Here is a 27707-nt window from a genome sequence, read left to right on the forward strand (position 1 = left end):
CTCATTGCCACGTAGTACTCCATTGTGTATATAAACCACAATTTCTTTATCCATTCATCAGTTGATGGACATTTAGGCTCTTTCCATAGTTTGGCTAATGTTGAGAGTGCTGCTGTAAACATTGGGGTACAAGTGCCCCTATGCATCAGTACTCCTGTATCCCTTGGGTAAATTCCTAGCAGCCAAGCACTTTTATTTATTGTCTTCTCTCCCATCTAGCTCTCTTGCCTCCACATTGCCATCACACACACACACACACACACACACACACACACACACACACTCTTTCCCCTTCTCCTGTCTAAGAGGCGTGAAGGACAGTATTGATGTACAACATAACTATAAATACTCCCTAATGTGATTATGGAAGAGTGGTCACATTATTTACCTTGATGGTGTGAAAACTACCATAATGAGTACTACGGTAGAGACCAGTATCTAATGACAAATTCAGCACCTGTTTGTACTGAGATACGTTAACTTATTTAGAGCAATATAATATTTTACATAATATAGCTATAAAATATATTTTTATTTAAATGTGTTTATATATTATTTATAAATCTTTATCTTACTCTAATTTATATATAAACAATATATAATCAATTAATATATAATTAATAATTTATATATTTAATATATATTAATATATAATACAGCTATAAAATGTATAGCTATATTAGATATAAAAAGCATTGTATAGCCATATATATGAAGAAAAAAAGCCATCAGCAAAGCAAATTTTAACTATGGGGGTTTTGTGACATTTAGTAGGCTTTCAGGAAAGGATAGGATGGATGGATGGATGGATGGATGGGTGGATGGATAATGAATGGACAGACAGATGAATGACAAGGACTAGCATGGAGGCTAGGTTATGGAGTAGAGGCTGGAGGTAGGGACTTTAGTTAGCACTAAGCCAGTGGAAGTGATAAAGACTTTTTTGTCTTAAGGATGAGAAGAGTTTGCTTTTTTGAATGCCTGCTGCTGTTTACTTCACTTGTGGTCATGTGAGCAGCAAAGAGTAACAAAAAAGTACCCAGGTTAGCAGGCACTGGTTTCTTCATGCTTCTTTCCTAGTCTATTTCCACCCACCTCCTCACCTGCTCTTTGTGTTCCTTGAGTTTTATTTGGAGTCAAAAGGTATTCTTAGTGCTTTGTAATGAGAATTTTAGTCTGTATTCCTGAGAGTGCCAGCATTCTTTCCACCTCCCACTTTCAGCCTTAGAACAGTGTTATTTGTTGCTGAATTCTTCCAGGAGGTTAAAGAATATTCCATTATCCTTTTTCTTGGTTATGCTTTTTAGTTGTTAGCTGATAAAAGAATAAAGCATACACATTTCTCAAATGTCATAATGTATGAGAAAAAGCTCTTGATAAACTTACAATAAGTTTTAGTAAACATAGGGTCTCAGAAATCATTAAAAATCTGGTTCATTTTGGACATTTTGGCAACACAGTGCAAATTAGATTGTATTTCATAATAAAAGCTGCATAATCTTGAGGTGCTTTAGAGTTATCAAAGATTAAACTGTGCAGCTTTATCTTTATATTATTGTACTTTATTATATCCCAGTTCTTTAGAAGTTTTTAATTTATGTGCATGTATTTGTGTGGTAGACTGGGTTCCTCAGGGAGCAGATTCTGAGATTTCTGTGCCAGGTGTTGATTGGGAGTGCTCTCATGATCAACACCTGAGGGCTGGATTGGGTAGGACCGGGCTGGCTTCAGCCACCCTTATAGACAGCTGGGATTGGTCCATCAGAGTTACCTCAACCTGGGGAGAGGGAGTGTGACCTTTCTACTCCTTATTAGTTAGCTGTTGTCACATAACAAACATATTGTCATGGGTTACCCCACAGCATAGCTTAAAACAGTAAACATTTATCATCTGATCATTTCTCTGGGTCAGGAATCCAGGGACAGCTTAGATGGACACTTCAACCTCATGGTTTCTCACAAGACTATTATCAAGGTTGTCTAGGTCAGTCATCACTTCAAGGTTTGACTGGGGGAGTTTACTTCCCAGACCTCTTACATGACTGCTGACAAGCATAGAAAATCTACTTTCAAGTTTACTCATGTGGCTCTTGGTCAGAGACATCAGTTTCTTTCCACGTGGGCTTCTTCATAAGGCAGCCCACCATATGGCAATTGGCTTCTCTCAGAGCAAATAAGCAAGAAACTGAAAGTGCCCAGGACAGAGGTCACACGGTCTTTTGTAATCTAATCTTAGAAATGACAACGCATGGGGCGCTTGGGTGGCTCAGTCAGTTAAGCGTCCAACTTTGGCTCAGGTCATGATCTCACAGTTCATGGGTTCGAGCCCCACGTCGGGCTCTGTGCTGATAGCTCGGAGCCTGGAGCCTGCTTTGGATTCTGTGTCTCCCTGTCTGTGTGCCCCTCCCTTGCTCATGCTCTGTGTCTGTCTCTCAATAATAAATAAGAGTTAAAAAAAAAAAAAAAAAGAAATGACAACACATCATTTTTGCCATGTTTTGTTCATTAGAAGTAAGTCATTAGGTTCTGCCCACCCTCAAGGGCATAGAATGACACAAGGGCATGAGCACCAGGAAGCAGGGTTCTTTGGTGGACACCTTAGAAGCTGTCTGCCGATGACATGATATTATACATGGAAAATCCGATAGACTCCACCAAAAGTCTGCTAGAACTGATACATGAATTCAGCAAAGTTGCAGGATACAAAATCAATGTACAGAAATCAGTTGCATTCTTATACACTAACAATGAAGCAACAGAAAGACAAATAAAGAAACTGATCCCATTCACAATTGCACCAAGAAGCATAAAATACCTGGGAATAAATCTAACCAAAGATGTAAAAGATCTTATGCTGAAAACTATAGAAAGCTTATGAAGGTAGTTGAAGAAGATATAAAGAAATGGAAAGACATTCCCTGCTCATGGATTGGAAGAATAAATATTGTCAAAATGTCAATACTACCCAAAGCTATCAACACATTCAATGCAATCCCAATCAAAATTGCACCAGCATTGTTCTCGAAACTAGAACAAGCAATCCTAAAATTCATATGGAACCACAAAAGGCCCCGAATAGCCAAAGTAATTCTGAAGAAGAAGAAGACCAAAGCAGGAGGCATCACAATCCCAGACTTTAGCCTCTGCTACAAAGCTGTCATCATCAAGACAGCATGGTATTGGCACAAAAACAGACACATAGACCAATGGAATAGAATAGAAACCCCAGAACTAGACCCACAAACGGATGGCCAACTCATCTTTGACAAAGCAGGAAAGAACATCCAATGGAAAAAAGACAGTCTCTTTAACAAATGGTGCTGGGAGAACTGGACAGCAACATGCAGAAGGTTGAAACTAGACCACTTTCTCACACCATTCACAAAAATAAACTCAAAATGGGTAAAGGACCTAAATGTGAGACAGGAAACCATCAAAACCCTAGAAGAGAAAGCAGGAAAAGACCTCTCTGACCTCAGCCGTAGCAATCTCTTACTCGACACATCCCCAAAGGCAAGGGAATTAAAAGCAAAAATGAATTACTGGGACCTTATGAAGATAAAAAGCTTCTGCACAGCAAAGGAAACAACCAACAAAACTAAAAGGCAACCAACGGAATGGGAAAAGATATTTGCAAATGACATATCGGACAAAGGGCTAGTATCCAAAATCTATAAAGAGCTCACCAAACTCCACACCCGAAAAACAAATAACCCAGTGAAGAAATGGGCAGAAAACATGAATAGACACTTCTCTAAAGAAGACATCCGGGGGGCGCCTGGGTGGCGCAGTCGGTTAAGCATCTGACTTCAGCCAGGTCACGATCTCGCGGTCCATGAGTTCGAGCCCCGCGTCGGGCTCTGGGCTGATGGCTCAGAGCCTGGAGCCTGTTTCCGATTCTGTGTCTCCCTCTCTCTCTGCCCCTCCCCCGTTCATGCTCTCTCTCTGTCCCAAAAATAAATAAACGTTGAAAAAAAAAAAAAAAAAAGAAGACATCCGGATGGCCAACAGGCACATGAAAAGATGCTCAACGTCGCTCCTTATCAGGGAAGTACAAATCAAAACCACACTCAGATATCACCTCGCGCCAGTCAGAGTGAACAAATCAGGAGACTATAGATGCTGGAGAGGATGTGGAGAAACGGGAACCCTCTTGCACTGTTGGTGGGAATGCAAATTGGTGCAGCCGCTCTGGAAAGCAGTGTGGAGGTTCCTCAGAAAATTAAAAATAGACCTACCCTATGACCCAGCAATAGCACTGCTAGGAATTTACCCAAGGGATACAGGAGTACTGATGCATAGGGGCACTTGTACCCCAATGTTTATAGCAGCACTCTCAACAATAGCCAAATTATGGAAAGAGCCTAAATGTCCATCAACTGATGAATGGATAAAGAAATTGTGGTTTATATACACAATGGAATACTACGTGGCAATGAGAAAAAATGAAATACGGCCTTTTGTAGCAACGTGGATGGAACTGGAGAGTGTGATGCTAAGTGAAATAAGCCATACAGAGAAAGACAGATACCATATGGTTTCACTCTTATGTGGATCTTGAGATACTTAACAGAAACCCATGGGGGAGAGGAAGGAAAAAAAAAAAAAAAGAGGTTAGAGTGGGAGAGAGCCAAAGCATAAGAGACTGTTAAAAACTGAGAACAAACAGAGGGTTGATGGGGGGTGGGAGGGAGGGGAGGGTGGGTGATGGGTATTGAGGAGGGCACCTTTTGGGATGAGCACTGGGTGTTGTATGGAAACCAATTTGACAATAAATTTCATATATTGAAAAAAAAAAAAAAAAGAAGCTGTCTGCCAACCCCCATAACTACCTATTGAGGTGCAGGCTACCCTAGAAAGGACATGACTTCAGGTGAAGCAGGTCTGGGACTGAGCTGAGGTGACTCCCAAAAAGGGGATATAGCTGAAGATTGTGGGCTAACAACTTCCCTGACAGCTGGGGCATTAAACCCTTTAGTCCTAAGTGGGAGCTGAGTGGTACTGAATAATATTCACTTGAATATCGAACTCTTAGTTAACCCAGTATATTTAATAAACTGGAATTTCTCAGTCTTGTTATTAAACTGTGTATCATATTGTATTTCTTTATGTGTTTTTTCTGTTTTGTTTTTAGCATTCTTAGAAATATGTCTTATGTATTTTACTTTGCAGAGTGTATTACATACAAGACCATTTAGTGAGCACATTCTTTTACTGAAAAAACTTTTTTTCGTCTCTTTTAAAGGAGAAATTATATTGTACTATGTATCAGAATTATTCTCTTTCTGATAATAGCAGTAGAGTCCAAATTTTTTAGCCAGCAGCGTAAAATGAAATAAATCTTTACCTTACCCCAAAGCATTGTTAAAAACCCTTTTAGGTGGGGGCACGTGACTGGTTTAGTTGGTAGAGCATGTGATTCTTGACCTCGAGTTTGTAAACTCGAGACCCATGATGAGTGTAGAGATCACTTAAAAACAAAATCTTGAAAAAAAAAAAAACAAAAAACAAAAACGCTTTTAGGTGAGCTTTTGGGTGTTTCTTTTTCAGATTGCAAATTTTAATATGAAGTTGTAAGAACTTATAGGTCTTATTTAATCTTCTACTTTCAGCTTTCCGGCATGGTTTCCTTTATCTCCTTTTTTTTTTTTTTTTTTTTTTTTTTAATTTGTAGGTGAAGAACAAGTCCCTGATTTTGTCACATTTCTTTATCAAATAACCAGAGGAATTGCAGCAAGGAGTTATGGACTAAATGTGGCTAAACTAGCAGATGTTCCTGAAGAAATTTTAAAGAAAGCAGCTAGCAAGTCAAAAGAATTAGAAGGATTAGTAAATATGAAAAGGTCAGAATGATTGTGTTAACAGTTTTTGGTTCATAAACCTTCCACATTGTCCAGCAGGAAGAGGATTGTCCTGTAAATGAACATAAGGTTTACCTTTAAACATCTCTTCAAATATTCTGAAACATTTAATTACAATAAAATGAAAACAGATCTTTGAAAAGCTCATGTGAATTCAGTCCACCTTCTCTGCTCAGATCTTTATCTGTTGAGTTGCTAAATTGGTTTTTCAGTCATTTTTCTAAAGAACTAAGTTAACTCCTTACTGTGTGCCAACATGTTAGTTGCTTAAAACATTCAGTTATATAGCAAATTACTAAAAGAAACGACATTTAAAACCTTTAGAGTACTTCTTCTATTCTTATATTGCATTCAGAAATTAAGAATTCTGTCAGGACATGAATGAAAATAATAGTATCATAGAACTACGTAATTGTAGTCAGTATCCCCTTGTCACTTCTTTTGTGACAAGATTTTCATTCTAAACTGCCTTCTTTCTGTCACCTAGACTGTTTATGTGAATGTATTCTACTTTTTACCCTTGATATCCAGCCAGTATATAGTCAGTGTATTAACTAATCTTAATATAAATAAATATACTTTGGAAAGAAGATATTCCTAGGAAAATATCCTATTAAAAATAATAAATTGTACCTTTTTTCCCCCAAATACAAGATTTTGTTATAAAAGGACATAAGCTCTTTCTTCATCCATCTCCTTCCCCAGCCCTGTACTAGGTGGAGAGTCTGATCTGCCCGGGACATGACATTACTGCCCTGGCATGAGGGAATAGACTGCTGGTCAAATAGAAAATCTTGTCTGGTCACCATACTGTAAGAAACATTTTTAGTCCTGGAAATCATAACCAAATTTAAATACTGAAATAGTAGTACCTAATATTAGTTAAACAATTGCCAACTTGTGTACTACAATAGTAGTTGTGCAGCCAACTCCTCCGGGTCCTTTCTCCTGTGGTTCTGCCGTGGCACTCTACGCTTTGCAATGGTAAATGGTGGTTGACCAAGTCCCAAGTGCTGGAATAGTATAAATGACATGCAGCTTCTTCTGTTGACACTCTCTTTTGGATCATTTCCACAATGCCCAATTAGAACAGTAATTATTTATTATGAGAGTTTAAAGATAAGCCCTTAGTTCTCTGCAAAGTCCAAGAAAAATTATTTTACTATCTTTTATTATCTTTCTTTTTCCCTGCAGAAACTAGAATAAAACTTTACTACAAAGGGATATATATGCAAGGTGGCGATAAAATATGATAGTTTATACTTACTGCTACTATATATCCTATATAATAGGAAGAGCAATAAAATTCACAGACTATAATAGTTTAACTCTTCCAACTACTGTGTAATATTTTGAAATCTATAATCTGGACAAGATAGAGAATTGTCAGAAGAGGTTGCATTGGGGTGGAATCATTTATTAGGGTGCATTGGGGTGATCATTTATTAGGACACTATTTTCATTATTTTACCTTTTACTGAAAGTGTTTATCACATCACTTCCATTGGCAAGATCAAAGAAACCAAAGGGAATCTTGTGCATTTGTGTAGCTTTGTTAGAGTAGCTAATATTTATTGAATGCTTGCTGTGCACAGAAACAAGTCAAGCAGTCATTTGCAGCAGCCTAGACACAGTGCCAGTTACTATTCTTACTGCTTTACATACCTTAACTGAATCCTTACGACAGCCTTGTGAGATAGGTACTGTCATTATTCCCATACAGTAGTTTGGGAAAACGAGGCCAAGCAAGGGTAGGAAATCAACCAGGAAACCAGGGTCCCATAACTATTCAGTGGCGGAGCAGTGACTGGAACTCAGGTACTCTGGCTCCAGACCCTAAACACTTACCTGGCAGTTCTTCTACAGAAAAATTATGTCTGTGTTCTGTTGGCATTCTGCTCTTTCTTTCTTTTTTTTTAAAAAAAAAATTTTTTTTTTAACGTTTTATTTATTTTTGAGACAGAGACAGAGCATGAACGGGGGAGGGGCAGAGAGAGAGGGAGACACAGAATCGGAAGCAGGCTCCAGGCTCTGAGCCATCAGCCCAGAGCCCGACGCGGGTTTCGAACTCAAGGACCGCGAGGTCGTGACCTGAGCTGAAGTCGGACGCTTAACCGACTGAGCCACCCAGGCGCCCCGGAATTCTGCTCTTTCAATAGCTAGCTTTACATTATAAAATCGGTTTTACTTTTCATCCTGTGAGCATAGCCTGTGGCCTGAGTTAGAACAAGCTGGGCTCTCCCCTCCTTGGAGGCAGTAGTGGCAGTCAGCAGCCTGAGTCCTTGATTATAACAGCGTCACTAGAAGGCTGGCGCTGGCACAACTTCTAACCCCAGAGCCCTGCCTGGTATTCCAAAGTCATAGACCTTTTATAGCTTGCAGTGAGATGTATTGTCCCCCAACAAGTTCATTTATAAAATAAATCATGTTTTATTTTCTCTCCAGGAAAAGGCTAAAGTGTTTTGCAAAGTTATGGATGATAAATGATGCAAAAGGCCTGCAAAAGTGGAGAGACGAGTTTGACGTGGAAGAAATTTCAGGCTTCTCATCTTGATGAAAACGAAGACTACACTTGTGAACAAAACATGGAGAGTTAAAAATGCCATCTGTACAAAACAACTGTCCAGTAACAGCCTATCTTTGTGTGATGTGAGCATAAAATCAGAACTATGGTATATTCCCATTGGAAATAGGTCTTTTGTGTAGAAAGTCTGTGCCAGGTTCTTGTCATGCTGTCTTACCAAAGTATAAACAGTTTTGAATATTAAGACTTCTGTTCTATCATTAGAAAACTTCATGAACAGTAAGCTTCACATAAAATCACACCTCCTAAATGAAACCTAACATGGTAAAATATAGTTCACGAACTTTCAGAGAGTGACATAAAAATTTAATTCATATTTTTATTTGTTCCAGTTCAGATTAATTTGCAGCTGAGTGAGATGTCTAGCAGAAGTGTACCTTCCCATTTGAACTAAAATAATTTTATAATGCTACCAGTTTATTCACTATGAGCATAAGAATTTTTGATAAGAAATAGAAAAGATCATCAGGCTTTTAGAAAGTAGAGCACAGAAGGAATAAGATGATATGAAATTTGAAAAGTTAAGGACTGTCACAGTTTTAAGCAATTTAGAAATTGTTGGATGAAATTATTTGTCATGCATTCAGGTAATAAACATTTAATGAATACTTGCTATAAATTTTGATTTTTTTTTTGTTGAATTTTGGGGTTCTCCACTGTTTGGCAGTTGGTACTTTTTAGGTTTAGTTATGGAACCAAGGTTGCTTCTCCCACCATATACACAGAACTGAACTTAGTGATTTGGGATCTCTCTGTTAATCAGTATAGAAAGTGTATCATCTCCCCAGAATCAAAGTATTTAGCTTTGTTGATACTTGACAACACTGCCTCCTTGCACGTTTAGGGTGACATGTGTTCGACTGAGTCCCTGAGTTTTTCACAGCACTTACAACCTGGCTTCTCATATCCATGTGTTTTTTGTTTCTAAGTATATGATCTTGCACGAAGGCTCACCGTTCTGTTTCCCACCCATTTATTATTCCTGCTTGTTAAATGTCTTCCCCGCATTTGGTAGACATATTTCTAATTCCTTCTTTAGTTTATTTCTTACAGTGGCCCTCACAATGACCCCTGGACCCAGAAGTCATTATAGTCTCCCCAAGCTGAGGAGTGGTTGGTTGCTACACGTTTGAGTCACTCACATTTTAGCCCCCTGGTTCCCAGCCTTTTTGAAGTTAGAATATGATACCATTTGATTGATTACATAATCCCTTCAGAAATATTAACACAGTGAAATTCTCAAGAATGTCTCAAAACAGAGTTTATTGGAATTTACTATCTAAATTTTAAAAAGAACAATACTTTTTAAATAGTATTTGACTACTCAGTAGGATTTTGAATGTTTCATAATCTTTCTAACAAGATTTTCAAGGTAGTGCTATAACCTTACTGGCAGGCCAGCAAGAAAAGGAGATGGATCCAGGAAGAATCCCATGCCTGAGGGAGCTGCAGGGACCAGCAATCATTGGTAATGTCCAGATGGATATTTCGGGCCATCTCTGGCTTGGCCAGACCAGCTTCAGCATTTAAGCAGGTATGGGCTCCAGGAGCAGTGTGTCCCAGGCAGTGGCAGTACACAGGGTCTGGAAAGTGACAATGTGGATTATTGCAAGGTAGATTCTTGATATCAGCTGGCCAGCCAGTTTGCAAGAGGCCTGTTCCAAGTTTGGGAGAAGGCCAGCACTGCTGAACTGCATTTCCAGATGAGGTCCATTCCTAATCAGGTTACTGAAGGGAAAGTTGTGGCAGAGTCCCAGTCATGAAGACTGTACAGATGCCATGAAGATTGTCAGGAAAAATGCAATTGATTGGGTACATACTCCAGATACCAAACTTACGGGTACAATTCTAATGTCCTCCAGATACTAGCTTCATTTCCTTTCGATACATACCCAGCACTAGAATTGCTGGATCATGTGGTAGTTCTGTTTTTAATTTTTTTTTAAGTTGATTTATTTACTTTGGGAGAGAGCATGTAAGTGCAGGCTCGAGTGGGGAAGGGGCAGAGAGAGGGGGAGAGAAAGAATCCCAAGCAGACTCTGTACTGTCCGCATGGAGCTGGGCTCAAAATCATGAAGTATGAGATCATGACCTGAGCTGAAATCAAGACTCAGATGCCTAACTGATTGAGTTACCCAGGCGTCCCTCTGTTTTTAATATTTTGAGAAACCTCTGTACTGTTTTGCATAACGGCTGTACCAGCTTATATTCCTACCAATAGTGTACAAGAGTTCACTTTTCCCTACGTCCTCACCAATGCTTGTTATTACTCATCTTTTTTATAATAACCATTTTAACAGGTATAAAGTGATATCTTATTGTAGTTTTCATTTCTATTTCCCTGATGATTACAGTCAATTTTAGAACATTATCATTACTCTAAAAAAGAAACCTGTACCCATTAGCAGTCTCTCTTCTTTCCTCCCCAAAATCCTTAGTTCTAGATAGCCATTAATCTGCTTTCTGTCATTACAGATTTTCCTCTTTTGGACATTTAATATGAATGGAATCATACCATGTATGGAATCTTTTGTATCTGGCTTTCATTTAGCATATTGTTTTCAACGTTCATTCATGTGGTAGCATGCAACAGTATCTTATTCTTTTTTATTATTGAAAACTGTTTTGCTTTATACTACATTTTATTTATTCATCAGCTGATGCATATTTGGGTCGTTTCCATTCTTTGGCTTTATGAGTAATTCTGCTATGAATGTTCATGTACAGTTTTTATGTAGTAAGACAGAATTTTTTAATGTAATTTTTTTTAACTTTTTATTTTTTTTGTAAGAGAGAGAGAGCCCGAAAGCCCATGTGAGCAGGGGAGGAGCAGAGAGGGAGGGAGAATCCCAAGCAAGCTCCATGCTCAGCATAGAGCTCAACACAGGGCTCAGTCCCAGGAACCATGAGATCATGACCTGAGCCGAAATCAGAAGTCGGACACTCAACCTAGTGAGCCACCCAGGTGCCCCAACACAGGATTGTCTTTTTAAAGCCCCCCCACCAGAAAACTCTCATGTGCAGTCAAGTTGGCGAGCCACTAGTCTCGGTGATTACAGTTGACTAAATGATATTTTTCATTGGATTGACAAGTATATGCTCCCTCTCTCCTTGTGGCATATACTGTAGACTCCCCAATAAGTGTTTGTTGAAAGAGAAGGAAAAACCAAACCCTTCCAGATTAGAAACTCAAGGAAAAGACTCTTTTCACAATCGAGGCACCATTTTACTAATGGGTCAAGATCCATAAGAAAGTATACTATATCTTAAAATCTTAAAAAAAAAATTATTCTGGCAGTTCATTTAAGTTTGAGCCTGTTGTCATGGTTGTAGTGGTAATGGGGCTGGTGAAACCGTGCCCACTGCATGAATTCCAGAGTAAAGGCTAGATTGAAATCCAATGTGGTACACAAATTAATGTTGACCTTTACTAAGTTCCAAGATCAATATTAATTACTGCTGGGCTATGTAATTATAAAAGTGCTGTTTGATGTTTCACACCAAGGATATGGGTAGAGAGAGAAAGGAGTTTGAATTAATACCATCTGTGGTTTCTAACTTTATAATTAAGGTGAATTCCTCTTTGGAACATTGTGCAGTTAGTATATATGATTATTGTTAGGTTTATTATGCCCCGAGATGTATTACCATTACAAGGATATCCTTTCTGGTTTGGTTCGGACAGTATTGGTCTATACCTTTTTCCTGGCATAGTTATTAAAAGTCTCTTTGACTCAAAAATGTCCTGTTTGGGATAATACGTTATATGGTTATCCCAGTTATAGATCTTGCTTCATGGGCACACTTACTGACTTGATAGATTTTGATTATCATCTTTAAAAAATCCACTTTTTTCTTACCCATTGTATGAACTGATGTTTTATCCCGAAGGCCCTCCAATTTTTTTTTCTGTTCGTAATAAATGATTTGTATTGTGGCATTTAGAAAATGGGACTGTCTGCTAATTGGCATGTTAGATATTTGTTCCCTAATCTGTTTTGGGACTACATTCCTGAAGATAACTTGTCATCTGCCTTGTGTCCATGAAATCATGGTGAAGAATGTGCACCTACATGACTTCATAAGACACACAGCAGGGCTCTCTTCTTGCAGAAATAATTATTGAGCTTGGAAGGAAGAATCCTTTCTCTGGTTGTTTTGTCCTTTGCTCAGATTCTCCCTTCATTGCCTTTGACTATATTGTTTTTTTCTGGACATTCAGAACAGTTTATTTCTATATCAGAAATATTACATAACAACCGGTACAACCACTCTGGAAAACAGTATGGAGGTTCCTCAAAAAATTAAAAATTGAACTACCCTATGACCCAGCAATTGCACTAGTGGGTATTTATCCAAGGGATACAGGTATGCTGTTTCCAAGGGACCCCAGTGTTTATGCACCCCAGTATTTTTAGCAACATTATCAACAATAGCCAAAGTATGGAAAGAGCCCAAATGTCCATCGATGGATGAATGGATAAAGAAGATGTGGTATGTATATACAATGGAGTATTACTCGGCAATCAAAAAGAACGAAATCTTGCCATTTGCAACTACGTGGATGGAACTAGAGGGTGTTATGCTAAGCAAAATTAGTCAGAGAAAGACAAATATCATATGATTTCACTCATATGAGGACTTTAAGATACAGATGAACATAAAGGAAGGGAAGCAAAAATAATATAGAAACAGGGAGGGAGACAGAGCATAAGAGACTCTTAAATATAGAGAACAAACAGAGGATTGCTGGATGGGTTGTGGGAGAGGAATGGGCTAAATGGGTAAGGGGCAATAATGAATCTACTCCTGAAATCATTGTTGTACCATGTGGTAACTAACTTGGATATTAATTTAAAAAAAATAAATTACAGAAAAAAAAAAAAAAGAAATATTGCATAGTATTTTGCTTCCTTTATCTTAAACCTTCCTTCCCTGAAGCTCCCTCACTGGATCACGGCTGTCCCTCCCTTTATGAGAATCACCTCAGGAACTTTTCAAATGCATATTTCTAGGCTCCACTCTCCTTGGTTGGGACACGGATTGGTCAGTCATTGTTAATTTCCGCCTCCTGTCTTCTCCATTTTCTGTCCCCTTTTCCTTTCTCACCTCTCCCCACACATTAGTAATCTTGTCTCCAAAGCCATTTGCTAAAAATCTTATTCCTTAGATCACAATCCCTTTCCAAGTTTCTGTCAGATTTGGTAGGTGTGGCTTAGGGTCCAGGGAATGTAATTTTTTTTTTTTTTTTTTTTTTTTTTTATGCAGTAGGCAAAAGTTTATTTGAGTATAAGATTGGAAAGTAAGAATAGTATGAAACCTCTCTTTATAGAGAGGGGGCTTTCGAAGGTGAAAGCCTGTGACAATAGTCAAGGGCCTTTGTTTTATAAGGTTTTGGTCAGCCCTCCTTTCCCTTCCCCCTTCCTTGTTTCTTCTCAGGTTCTACTCTCATTGGCTAGGTAACTCTAAATGCCTAGTCGGGAATGTAATTATTTTTTAAATAAACTTTATTTTTTAGAGCAGTTTTAGGCTCACAGCAAAATTGAGCAGATAATACAGAGTTCCTCTATACTCTGTGCCCCCACACAAGCACTGCCTCCCCCATTATCAACATCCCCCACCAGAGTGGCATATGTGTTATAATCGATGACCCTACATTGGCACTTCATTTTCACTTAAAGCTCATGTGTATACATTAGGGTTCGCTCTTGGTGTTGTATACTCTGCATTTGGACCAATGCATAATGACGTGTATCTAGCATTGTAGTATCATGCACGACAGTTTCACTGCCCTAAAAATCCTCTGTGCTTTGCCTATTCTACCCTTCCTCGCCTCCAGTCCCTAGAAACCACTAATCTTTTTACTGTATCTATAAGTTTTGCCTTTCCCAGAATGTTACATAGTTGAGATCATATAGCCTTTACAGATAGGCTTTTCTCTCTTAGTAATATGTATTTAAATTTTTTCCATGTTTTTCACAGCTTGACAGCTCATTTCTTTTTAGCACCAAATAATATTCTAGTATCTGGGTATGCCATAGTTTTTATCCATTCACCTGCTGAAGAATACCATGTTTCCAAACTTTGCCAACTGTGAATAAAGCTGCTATAAACATCCACATCCAGGTTTTTGTGTGGACATAGTTTTAAGTTCATTTGGATAACTACCACGGTGCAATTGCTGGATTGGATGGTAAGAGTATATTTAGTTTCAACTGCCAAACTGTCTTCCAAAGCGGTGGAGCCATTTTGCATTCCTCCCAGAATTGAATTGGAGTTCCTTTTAGTTCCCGTCCTCACTGACATTTGATGTTGTCACTATTTTGGATCTGGGCCATTCTGATAAGCATTTAGTAGTATCTCATTGTTTTTTTTTTTTTTTTTTTGTTTGTTTGTTTTTAAGTTTATTTTTGAGAGAGAGCGCGCACGCATGAGTTGGGGAGGGGCAGATAGAGAGATGGAGAGAGAGAATCCCAAGCATGGCTCAAACCTGACCTGAGCCAAAATCTAGAGTCTGGGACGCTTAACAGCCTAAACCACCAGATGCCCCTCATTGTTTAATTTGCAGTTTTCCTGATGACAGGATGCTGCTCATCTTTTCGTATGCTTATATGCCACGTGTATATCTTTGGGGAGGTATCTGCTCAGTCCTTCTGCTCATTTTTTAATTGGGTTGTTCGTTTTTTTTTGTTGAGTTTTAAGTGTTCTTTGCATGTTTTGGATAATAGCCCTTTATCAGATTTGTCTTTGCAAATACGCTGTCCCAGTCTATGACTTGTCTTCTCGTTCTCTTGATTATGTCTTTTGCAGAGCAGGAGTTAATTTTAATGAAGTCCAGCTTATCAGTTGTTTTTCTCATGGATGGTGCCTTTGGTGTTAGGTCTGAAAAGTCATTGGCATACTAAGATCATCTAGATTTTCTCTTATTTTCTGGGAGATTTATAGCTTTGCATTTACATCACGTTTATGATCCCTCTGAGTTAATTTTTGTAAAGGGTGTAAGACCTATATCTAGATTCATTTAAAAAACATTTTTTTAATGTTTATTTATTTTTGGGATAGAGCACGTGCAAGCGAGGGAGGGTCAGAGAGAGAGGGAGACACAGAATCCAAAGCAGGCTCCAGGCTTGGAGCTGTCAGCACAGAGCCCAACACGGGGCCCGAACCCACAAACCATGAGATCATGACCTGATCCGAAGTCCTATGCTTAACCAACTGAGCCATTCAGGCACCCCTAGATTCATTTTTTTAGATAGACTTTATTTTTAGGCAGTTTTTATTTCACAGAAAAAGTAAGCAGAAAGTACATAGAGAAAACTTTAAAGAAAAAGAATTGAGTTCTGAGAAGCATGGCCATAATGCCTTCAAATTCTTATCAGAAGAAGCCACTTCTGCAGATAACAGTGAGCCTTTAATTTCTCCAAACTCTTTGTATTTCTTTTTAACAGACTATCAGGCAAAAGAAGACATTTAAAGTTGTATTTTTGTATTGTGAGACTTAAAAGAATATCTATAAAGAGCATGTGCAATACCTCAAACTGTCCTTAAGCTTTTTGTCATAATGGTATTTTAATAATATTCTAAATATTTTATTCAAATAATAATAACAGTTCATAATATTCTAAATAATCAAACCATTGTATAGCATAATTAGGAAAGGAGATAATGAAAATATTCCCAAGCAACGTCTCTGTTTCAAGACCTTGAATACTATGGTTTTCCAGCAATCAGTGGCTTTGGTATTAGTACACAAGCTAGGTTCTCAAATGTTCTTTTTTTGCAGGTACAAAAAACCATGATGGCCTTAGTCAGAAATTAACCTAAGAATTGATGGACACTTTTTAAACAACAGATAAACAGGTCCCTATGTGAATTAATGCTGATCACTTGTTGGCCGTAGTGTAACTTACACTTGCAGTGTTAATGCTCCTAGAACAGTCACTCCTATGTCAGGTAGAGACCTTAGAGTGAGGTCTGAATCAAAAAGTTTTTGAGTTCATGTTCTCTCTCAGTGGCAAAACGCAATTCCTTATTTATAGGAAGGAGCAAGTTGAAAATTTTAACTTTAATACAGAGGTAAGTACCAGGGATTGCAAGGCATCTGATTTAAATATAAACATATAAACATTATTTATTAGTGGTAGGTGAGTGTAGGTAGCCAATTTTAAGGCACCTCATTATATTCAGGTAATTCAGTTACTAGCACCAAAACAGAAGAAATAATGTTACATAAATGCCCAACCACAGTTAATACCTTTTGAAATTAAAATGATCCCTTCAGAATAGCAATGTTTCATAGACTTACTGATCTGTGCATAAATGAACAAATGTAATTTAGTTAATAGTGGTAGACTCAAGTTGCAAGAGCAGAAAGACACTTGAGGAAACATTGAAACTGCAACAGAAACAGCGTAACCTGAGCTAACAGAAGATGATAAGTTGGAATAATTTTCAGAATACAGCATATACAGTTCTCTTTTGTTTATCATTTCATCAGCTGTGGGCTTTCGTTTTTCCCTACTTGGCGGCTGTTCCATCATTACAGGGAATCAGCTTCTTTCTGTCTTTGTTTCTGTTACTTTTGACTTCCTTTCTGTTCTGTTTTCTCTCTGTTCCCTGGCCTCTGATTTTCCATCACTTAAACTTATTGCCTTCTCTCCAGGGGTGTCCTTATTTCTGTCCCCACTACCAATTTCTTCCTTTGTTCTTCAGCTGTCCCAAGGAGGCTGACCTGATTGGCTCAGTTTGTCATGATTATTCCTGTTGGGTAGTTCTTGTCTTGGACCACCTCATAGGCTGCTGACTAGCCTGAAAAGTAGCAACCCTTGGATCAAGCAACTACTCTGTGCAGTCATTTCTGTCTGGGATGACAGCTTCACTTTATTCAGAAGGAGCTACAAGCTTGGTGGCAACTTTGATGGCAGTACAGGCGATTGATCTGGTTTCATGAAAGTGCTGAAGGTTTGTACAATATGTAAATACGTGGGGCTTCCTAGAAATAAAGGACTTGACTGGTTCATCCTAGCTGGAGCAGTATATTCACATATGCATCTGAATTAGTGAAATACCTGAATTACATACAGAACGTTTTTCACAATCTATAGATTCAGTAACATCATAAATTTGAAAGGGAGATTGTTAACTGAAACAAAGATTAAAAATTTGGGTTGGTAAAGAGAAATAAGAGAAGTGCTTTCTCATTACCATGTTATAAACTTGATGAAATCTTAGTGTTTACATGAATAAAGTCTTTCAATGATGAGTCTAGAGTTAGTGTTAAAATGTATATAAAGTGATATGGAAATTTTTACAGTTTTGGGGGAGTGGAATAAAACTAGATACTACTGGGGATAAGTATACTAATGATAATGACAGATCCTTATAATCCCAAATTGTTTAGGATTAAACCTGTTGAGTTGTTAAAGAAATCCTGATGGGACACAATTAGGTGAGTCTTTACTTCTTAGCAAATAAAAATTCTCTTAAATCCCACAACTGGGAAAATGTTATAATGGTCCAGTACTTTTTGGTTTTTAGCTGAGTTCTAAATTCCCTTGTGAAAACATAGATGTGCAAGTTGATCTAGAAGATGTGGCATATACAGTTTATTTGTTGGCTACATTAAACAGATTGAGCAGATTATCCTTGAACTTTTTTTTTTTTTTTCAACGTTTTTATTTATTTTTGGGACAGAGAGAGACAGAGCATGAACGGGGGAGGGGCAGAGAGAGAGGGAGACACAGAATCAGAAACAGGCTCCGGGCTCTGAGCCATCAGCCCAGAGCCCGACGCGGGGCTCGAACCCACGGACCGCGAGATCGTGACCTGGCTGAAGTCGGACGCTTAACCGACTGCGCCACCCAGGCGCCCCTATCCTTGAACTTTTAACTAAATGTCTAGATGAAAAAGAATATATTCCTGTTGTAGGGATGGAAGCACTTGCTGGTGTTCATATTCCCCCACAGTAAAGAAGTGAGAAGATTTAATCAACTCTGGACTATCACACTTAATGAACCAAGATTCTTGTACACATGGCTGTGTGAATTAATGATTAAAATGTCCATTGAATGTGTCTATCCTTTCTTTCTCCATTTCCTCATGTGTTTCCCTTTTTTTTCTTTTAGTGAATAATTCATAACTACTTAAGTGATGTCCTTTGCTCCTGCCTGTACTTATCACCCTTACATGCCACCTACCATTCCTCTACCTTTTCTTATTATTTCAGATCTGTGATGTTTACTTTCCTAAAATACCTTTCTTCATGGCTTGCCAGTGACTGAACATGCTGAGTGACTTACAGATTTGGGGTTGAAAGGGGATTTTGGAATTCACCCACTGAATCTTGGTTGCCTCGGCGTGTGGTGTGTGTGTTTTATCACTGAGTATCATTTTTGCCAAGAGGAATATCCAAATGGGAACAGGAAGGGCCATCATTGTTCGTGACATCTAGTATTCATTGTAGTAGGAGGAAAGGATAATTGTTCACTCAGCTCAAGATTTCTACCTGAAATGATGATATGCAGAAATAGCACTAAAAAGCCTTCACTTTGGCTCCAAAGGCAGTCTTCTAATTATGACTTGCCTGATCATTAATTGAAATATGAATGTGATGTGCATACAATTAAGGCTCCATGGGTCACTTCAAAGAGCACTGGACAGAGTTAACAAACTAGTTCTGGTGCTGGCCCTACCATTTAGTATCTTTTAAAAAGTCACGTACAATGTAAAAATCTCAACAACTCTCAAGAAAAACAAACCTCAATATGGCTCAGGTGTTAGACTTATCAGACAATGACTTTAAAACAGCTATTATAGCCCAGCTTCAAGAAGTAAGAGAGAATACTCTTGAAATGAATGGAAAGGTAGAAATTCTCTGTAGAGAAATAGAAGCTATAAGAAAGAACCATGGGGGCAGTAGGGAATGGGGAGTTGTTTAATGGGTATAGAGTTTCAGTTTTGCAAGATGAAAAGAGTTCTAAAGATTGATTGCACAACAATGTGAATGTATTTAACACTACTCACCTGTACACTTAAAAATGCATATTTCTAAGTAAAAATAAAGCATATTTCAGAGGAGAGGGGACCAAATGGATATGTACAAACTGAAAACTGCAATAATTGTGAAAAAATTCAGTTGATGGGCTCAGTTGTAGAATGGAAATGATAGAGGAAAGAGTCAGTGAACTTAACCAGTATCAACATGTATTATCCAATTTGAGCAACAGAGAAAAAAATTATCAGAGTCTCATGTACTTATGGAACAGTATCAAAGGTATAACATACCTGAGGTCAAAAAATTAAAAATAGAACTATCATGTGCAATCCAGGAATCGCACTACTGGATATTTACCCAAACAATAGGAAAACACTAGTTCAAAGCAATATGTGCATCTCTGTGTTTATTGCAGCATTATTTGCAATCGCCAAACTATGGAAACAGTCCAACTGTCCATCAACAGATGAATGGACAAAGTATATGTGGTGTATATATACAATGGAGTATTCTTCAGCCATAAAAAAGAATGAAATCTTGCCATTTGCAACAACACGGATGGATCTAGAGAGTATAATGCTAAGTGAAATGAGTCAATCAGAGAAAGACATACCATATGATTTCATTCATGTGGAATTTAAGAAACAAAACCAACAAAGGTGGGGGGAAAAGAACCCCCAAAAAAGACTGAACTATAGAGAACAAACAGATGGTTACCAGAGGGGAGATGGGTCGACGGGGATGGGTGAAATAGGTCAAGGGGATTAAGAGTATACTTATCCTGATGGGCACTGAGTAATATATAGAACTGTTGAATTACTGTATTGTACACCTGAAACTAATATAACACTGTGTGTTAACTACACTGGAATTTAAAAAAAGAGAAAAAGGTATAACGTACATGTGTTTGGAGTCCCAGAAAGAGAGGAGAAAGAGATTGGTACAGATAAATATTGTGAGAATATAGGATGACCTGTCAAAAACATGATTATAAAGATTCAAGAAGTTCCATAAATCCCAAAGAAAGTAAACTGAAATAAACAAAAAACTGTCCAGATGCATCGTAATCAAACTGCTTCAAATTAAAGAAAAACTTGGAAAAAGAAAAATGGCACACTACGTATAGAAGCAAAATGATCAAAATATCATGAGTTGTGCAGCAGAAATCATGGAGATAGAAAGCAATGGAACAACTTAGAAAATGTTTTAAATGGTGAAAGAGAAGAAACATCAACCCTGATTTCTATATTCTGTGAAAATATTCAATGATGAAGGCAAAATAAAGTCTCAGATAAAGGGAAATTAAGAGAATTTATTGCCAATACACCTGCCCTAAAAGAAATGCTAGAGGAAGTTCTTCAAGTCTAAGGGAAATAATACCAGAGGGAAACTTGAAACTTTAGGAGTAAAGGAAGAGCACCAGAAATAGGAAATATATGGGTAAATATAACACTGTACTACTCCTCTTGAGTAGAACTTTAAGTAGTTCTACTCTTGGGTAGTTCTTTAAAATATGTGCAACGGTTGGGGCGCCTGAGTGACTCGGTTAAGCATCCGACTTCAGCTCAGGTCATGATCTCACGGTTTGTGAGTTTGAGCCCCACATTAAGCTCTGTGCTGACAGCACTGAGCCTGCAATCGGATTCTCTATCTCCCTCTCTATCTCCCCGCTCACGTGGTCTCTCAAATAAATAAACGTTTAAAATATGTATAATGGTTGCAATAAACAATATGACATTAAATGGTGGGATTTTCAGTGTACATAAATGTAATACATTTATGTATAATTATGTAATGTAATTATATAATGTAAATAGATAATTACAACATAAAGTGTGTAATGTAGCCTATAAGATTGAAAGTTTCCTAGATTTTATTTAGAATAATAAAATATTAATAAGTGGATTATCAAAGTTAAGTATATTTTAATCCTTAGAGCAATCATTACAAATATTATGCAAAGTATATAGTATAAAAAGCCAAAAGATAATTTAAAATAGTAAACTAAAAGATACTCAAATAATCCAGAAGAAACCAGAAAAGGAGAAACTGAGATACGAAGAAAAGGGGACAAACTGAAAAAAATAATAAACTGTTAAGTCCAACCTTATCAGCAATTACATTAAATGGAAATGTTCTGTAAACACCAGTTAAAATACAGTGTCATTTTAGTTAAAAATAAAGATCCAATTATATACTATCTGTAAGAAGTCCACTTTGAATAATACAAATAGGTAGAAAGTAGAAGGATGGAAGAAGATACATATGCAAAAACTAATAACCAAAATAAATCTGGAGTGGCCATATTAATTAGACAAAATAGACTTCAGAACAAGGAAAATGAACAAGTATAAAGAAGTAAATTACATAATAACAAAATTTTCAATTCACTAAGAAGACATAACAATCCTGAACTGTATACAGCTAGCAACAGAGCTTCAAAATATATAAAACAAAAACCGATAGAATTGAAAGGAGAAAATAGATAAATCCACAATTACAAGTGGAGACTTCAACATTCTCTTTCAACAATAGCCAAATTATGGAAAGAGCCTAAATGTCCATCAACTGATAAAGAACTGATATGTCCATCATAAAACTGATAAAGAACTAAATGTCCATCAACTGATAAAGAAATTGTGGTTTGTATACACAATGGAATATTATGTGGCAATGAGAAAGAATGAAATATGGCCTTTTGTAGCAATGTGGATGGAACTTGAGGGTGTTATGCTAAGTGAAATAAGTCCTACAGAGAAAGATAGATGCCATATGTTTTCACTCTTATGTGGATCCTGAGAAACTTAACAGAATACCATGGGGGAGGGGAAGGGGAAAAAAAAGTTAGAGAGGAAGGGAGCCAAACCATAAGAGACTCTTAAAAACTGAGAATAAACTGAGGGTTGATGGGGGGGTGGGAGGGAGGAAAGGGTGGGTGATGGGCATTGAGGAGGACACCTGTTGGGATGAGCACTGGGTGTTGTATGGAAACCAATTTGACAATTTCATATTAAAAAATAGATTAATAAATTTTAAAAATAATAAAAATAAAAAATAAAACACATTATCAAGTACATCAGTTTACAGATTAATAGACTTAAAACCAGGAAATTCTGAACAGGAGGCAGCATGGATGAACCTTGGGGACATTATGTTAAATGATATAAGCCAGTTCAAAAGAAAAATACTCTATGATTCCACTTACGTGAGTTACCTAAAGCATTCACATTCATAGAGAAGGTAGAATGGTGTTTTGACGGATGGGAGTAATGGCAAATTGATACGTTATGTGTGCCCTATTCAAACTCATTTTGAGTTCTTTAGAGAACAAAAAAAGTTTACTAACTTTCAGAAAAGTCATATATGATTTCTTTAAAATATGTTGCCATAGAAGTTTATTAATCACGAAGTAAATTAAAGTAAGCTCTAAGTGCAAAAGCTTGCTTTAAATGCTTCTGCAAAGTCGTAGGCAACAATGAAAGCAATGTTTCCTCCCATAATTAATCGCAGAGAAGTCACAGTTACGTAATTGTCCCGTTTTTTTATCCTGAAGATACAGGAGTGGAATGTGAAAGAAAGAATGCTCTGAGAGAATTGCTTTGCAAGGACTTTATCAGACAGGCTGTGTCCTGGAAGGACTAAGGAGAGCTTTAGGTAGGGTTTTCCCCCAGTATAAATGAGCTTCTCAACAACAAAATGTATCCTTTTTTCAACTAGGCCATGAACTATGAAAGATTAGGCTATTGTGCTTGTGTCAGAACTATCCCTTGAGCCAGCCTAATTCTAGATTAGAAAAAGAACATGAGGGGTTGTAAGGCAGTTAAAAATCCTTTCTGTACCCAGAAGGGCTTAGAGCTGAAGGGAAAAGGGAATGGAGCCCAGGAAATCGGATTTTTTATGGCTGTTTTAAGTTGTTTTTAATATGGTTGCATTGTTTATTGAAAAAAATTTTAAGAAGAAAACAGTAAATGCTATTATACATTTCCTGGTTCTTCAGGTGGCTTATCATAGGATAAATGGTAAGATCTGGCTGCTATGCTTTAATGGCAACAGAAAGATTCAAGCAAGTTTTACAAAAGCTTAATGGTGAGTCACGAATGTGCAGGACCATACTGAAGTGAATAATGGCTAAGTGACACATTCATCTTTTTTTTTAAATACTTATTTTTGAGAGAGAGAGAGAGAGAGAGAGAGCACACAAGCAGGGAAGGGGCAGAGAGAGGGAGGGGGAGAGAGAATCCCAATCAGACTCCATGCTGTCAACGTAGAGCCTGATGCAGGGCTCCATCCCAGGAACAGTGAGATCATGACCTGAGCCGAAATCAAGAGTTAGACGCTCAACCAACTGAGCCACCCAGGCGCCCCACACATTCATCTTGATAGATTGCATTTTCATTCAAGATATTTGTTGCCCCACCATGAGCTCACCTTCCTGCAGGAGGATAATACACCTGGCTGTTGAACCCAGGCATGGCCAAATGACTTGCTTTAGGCAATAAACTGGGGGTATAAGTGACAGGTATCATTTTGGAGCAAACGTTAAGAACCAGCATCTAGGGACGCCTGGGTGGCGCAGTCGGTTAAGCGTCCGACTTCAGCCAGGTCATGATCTCGCGGTCCGTGAGTTCGAGCCCTGCGTCGGGCTCTGGGCTGATGGCTGAGAGCCTGGAGCCTGTTTCCGATTCTGTGTCTCCCTCTCTCTCTGCCCCTCCCTCGTTCATGCTCTGTCTCTCTCTGTCCCAAAAATAAATAAACGTTGAAAAAAAAATTAAAAAAAAAAAAAAAAAAAGAACCAGCATCTAGTTCACCATGGTCTTATTCCTCTGCTGTGAGACCAGCAACATCCCATATAGGAGCTACTCTGTGAGCCTGGGTCTGTGAGTAGAGTTGCAGTGAACCCATTATGGACATGTTAATTGGGCAGGAAATAAACCTCTTTTTACCTGGAGTTGTTTGTTTCTGCAGCATTACTTAGCCTATCCATGCCACAGCAGCATCATAAACATTTATATAGTCTGTATTATATCTCACTTAGACTTCTTATTTACCTACTTACGCTTTCCCAAAGGCCAAGTTTGCACAGTTTCTTCTCCATTCCTTAATAGCAGAATCCCAACTTCACTCTAGCTACACACTGTTGCCCAACTAATAGTCTAAGCCAATTATAACAACTTGGTTCCTTCTTGAAAGTAATGGCCAAGGAGTGAGCATGTGATGACTAAGTTCTAAACAATCGATTTTAGAGGAATCCACCAGAGAATTCAGGAGAAATGCTTCCTTTCTGATAAGAACAACATAATGCAAAGAAAAAGTATTTGTTTACTTTCCTCCACTTTTAGCTTTGAAAGCTGTAATATAAATATGTCATGCCTGGAACTGTGACCACAAGGATTAACACTAACGCCCTGAGAGGAGTGGACTCAAGCATACAAAGAGCTGGGGCACTGGGGCACCTGGGTGGCTCAGTTAGTTGGGCATCCAACTTTGGCTCAGGTCATGATCTCGTGGTTTGTGAGTTCAAGCCCTGCACCTGGCCTGGAGCCTACTTCTCAACCTCTGTTCCCCTCTCTCTCTGCACCTTCCCAACTTGCTGCCTTCTCTCTCTCTCTCAAAAATAAATAAACATTTAGAAAGAGTTGGAGTCCTTGGTGACATAACTGAACAACAAAATCAACCTTAGGACTGATTACCTGGACTTCTTAGTGAACTATTAATGTCCTTGTAATTAAGCCATAAGTGTGATTTTTTTGTTGTTGTTGCTTGTTACCAAAATCATCCTAACTGATGCAGCACGTGTAGACAAAGCATTGTTGCTTTGGCCAATTTCACAAGGGGTTCATCTTTATGACTGGCTCCACATAGGCTTAGATTTACCAGTTCTTAAAAAAAGTACAGTGGAAGTCAAAGGAATTTGGAAACTTTACTGAATTTGGCCACCATAGTAATGGTTCTCACCTTTAAAAATTTTTTTTTAAATGTTTATTTTTGAGAGAGAGACAGACAGACAGAGACAATGAACAGGGGAGGGGCAGAGAGAGTTGGAGACACAGAATCCGAAGCAGGCCCCAGGCTCCGAGCTGTCAGCACAGAGCCTGACACGGGGCTTGAGCTCACGAACCACAAGATCATGACCTGAGCTGAAGTCGGCACTTAACTGACTGAGCCACCCAGGTGCCCCCGTACAGTTCTAACCTTGATGAAATCCTCTTTGGTGTATGCGCTGAATGAAGCTCTCTGCTCTCTATGGCCATTTGCTTGGAGTAGAGTCATGTATCTTTAGGTAGGCCTAGAGCTACCTGGACCTCATCTTTTCCCCAATGGGGAAATAAGTCATTTGACCACCAAACCCCAGTATGAGATTTCTCCAGCAAAAGATAGTCAAGCTAGAGGGCTGCCAGTGCTATTGTCTTGAGCTCTTTCTGTTATGTTGTATCCTAAAGCTGTAGTATAAATGAGGGCAGAGGGACCTCATGGCTTAAGTCTCAAGGAGTGCTGTGTGTGTGTCCCTCCTCTAAGGCAAGGCTCTTTCCCCACTGGTCCCAGTAGCTGTCATGAGCAGCAGCACCAACACAGAGTAGATCATGGATTTAGGCAAGTAGGCCTGCATCTAAATGCTCAATGTTAAGTTTGATCTTTTCATAATTTCTTGGAACAACATCCACTTTGGCATTCTGTTACCATCCATTATTTCCAGATGTTCCTTGTTTTCCTTTTACTTTTCTATTTCACAAACTAGGTTTTGTTATTTTTAATCTTTGTCTTTTGTCTGTGTTTGTGGATCCCAGAAAAGGTCTCAGAAATGTGATCCTTCTTTGATTTTTCTAGGTATCTTTTTTTCTTTGTTGTCATAGCTGAGTGTGGCTTCTGGACATCATAGAGGAGTGTTACTTCAAGGTTTCTGGAAACATAACAACTTTCTTAATTGTTCTAGGTCTACTTTCCATTTATTTCCATTTTACATGTATTGCCCAGTTGCCAAAAATGTTGTTTTAATAGTTGGTGGCCCTTTTGTATTGTCTATGCTACCATATACTTCTTTTCATCCTGTAAATAAGTGAGAGATATACAAAACTTTTCTAATACAGTTATTTAAATCAATATTGTAACTTTTGGAAAATTCCATTAAGAACAGTTAAGTTGCTATTAAACTAATATAGTCCCCCCGCTCCCAGTCCTGAATGGTCCAAATTCATATCCATCAAAATAACTTCCTATTTTAAATTTGTATTATCTTTTTTTTTTTTAATGCTTATTTATTTTTGAGACAGAGAGAGACAGAGCATGAATGGGGGAGGGTCAGAGAGAGAGGAAGACACAGAATCTGAAACAGGCCCCAGGCTCTGAGCTGTCAGCACAGAGCCCGACGCGGGGCTCGAACTCACGGACCGCAAGATCATGACCTGAGCCAAAGTTGGACGCTCAACTGACTGAGCCACCCAGGCGCCCCTGTATTATCTTATTTTAATTTGTTTAGTGTAAGGTAGATAATAATTGGCTATATTTGCTATTTTTCTCCACTCTCTATATTCTCCATTTTATACTTAGCCTGCCCTTTGGTCAAGTTTTGTTGCTAGTGGGTGCCTGTGAGTTCTTAGCATTCTTTCTTAGATTTATGCCTTGAATCAGAAAAGCCTTTTTAAGAAATCTGTTTCTGCACGCTGTCTCATAAAATTTTCTTTGGATGGACTAATGTGCCAAGCTCATAAGGAGTTTAATGGCTATCTTGCCTTGTTGATTTATTGTGTATTTTGTTGTTGTTGCTAGAGAACTTCTGTTCTCCCCTCAGCTCGAAGAAACCTTGAAACATCTGTGCTTGGGAGAAGGATGATCACATAGAAGTGAAGACACACATGTAACTGCTTTGTTGCTGCATATCGTGTGGCAGTAAAAGTCACAGGTCCTGACGTTCCAGACAGTCAATGACGTACGAACAGCTTGTGTTCTAACCATCTGTATGTCAGCTGCTTACCTGCAGTGCATTTCCCTATGGAAACAAGGTTAAGAGGGGCACTTATGTTTTTAGGTTAGTTCAGAAAAGCCTATTTCACCCAGAATATAGCTAAAATTTTATATATTGCAGTGAATAAGAGCAGAGTATTGTTATAATACTAGTAAGTCTTAAATAGCCAAAAGCAATACAACTGAATAAGAAATACCTTTAAAAAACATACAGTGGGTGCCGATAGTCAAGGAAAAAGAAATTTAATCTGATGGGCCTATAGAGGAATATACTTTTAGGAAAATTCCAATGGGGGCAATGGAAGGACAG

At 38.2% G+C, this 27707-nt stretch overlaps 1 protein-coding gene across 5 annotated transcripts in view; it reads left to right on the top strand.

Annotated features, from left to right (window-relative positions):
* The window catches only part of MSH3 (mutS homolog 3), a 195721-nt gene extending 186657 nt beyond the window's left edge, over nucleotides 1-9064 (top strand). For 2 of the 5 annotated variants that reach the window (XM_045496991.1, XM_045497001.1), the window contains exons 23-24: nucleotides 5675-5843; nucleotides 8307-9064. In XM_045496991.1, the coding sequence (XP_045352947.1) occupies nucleotides 5675-5843; nucleotides 8307-8415 (278 nt within the window). In that variant the 3' untranslated portion in view covers nucleotides 8416-9064. Of the gene's footprint in view, nucleotides 1-5674; nucleotides 5845-8306 lie in introns of those variants that run through there. The other 3 variants (XR_006716774.1, XM_045497009.1, XR_006716773.1) reach the window with 2 other exon arrangements.
* The last annotated feature ends 18643 nt before the right edge of the window (nucleotides 9065-27707 follow it).

The sequence above is a fragment of the Leopardus geoffroyi genome, chromosome A1, assembly GCF_018350155.1.
Source record: "Leopardus geoffroyi isolate Oge1 chromosome A1, O.geoffroyi_Oge1_pat1.0, whole genome shotgun sequence".
NCBI lineage: Eukaryota > Metazoa > Chordata > Mammalia > Carnivora > Felidae > Leopardus > Leopardus geoffroyi.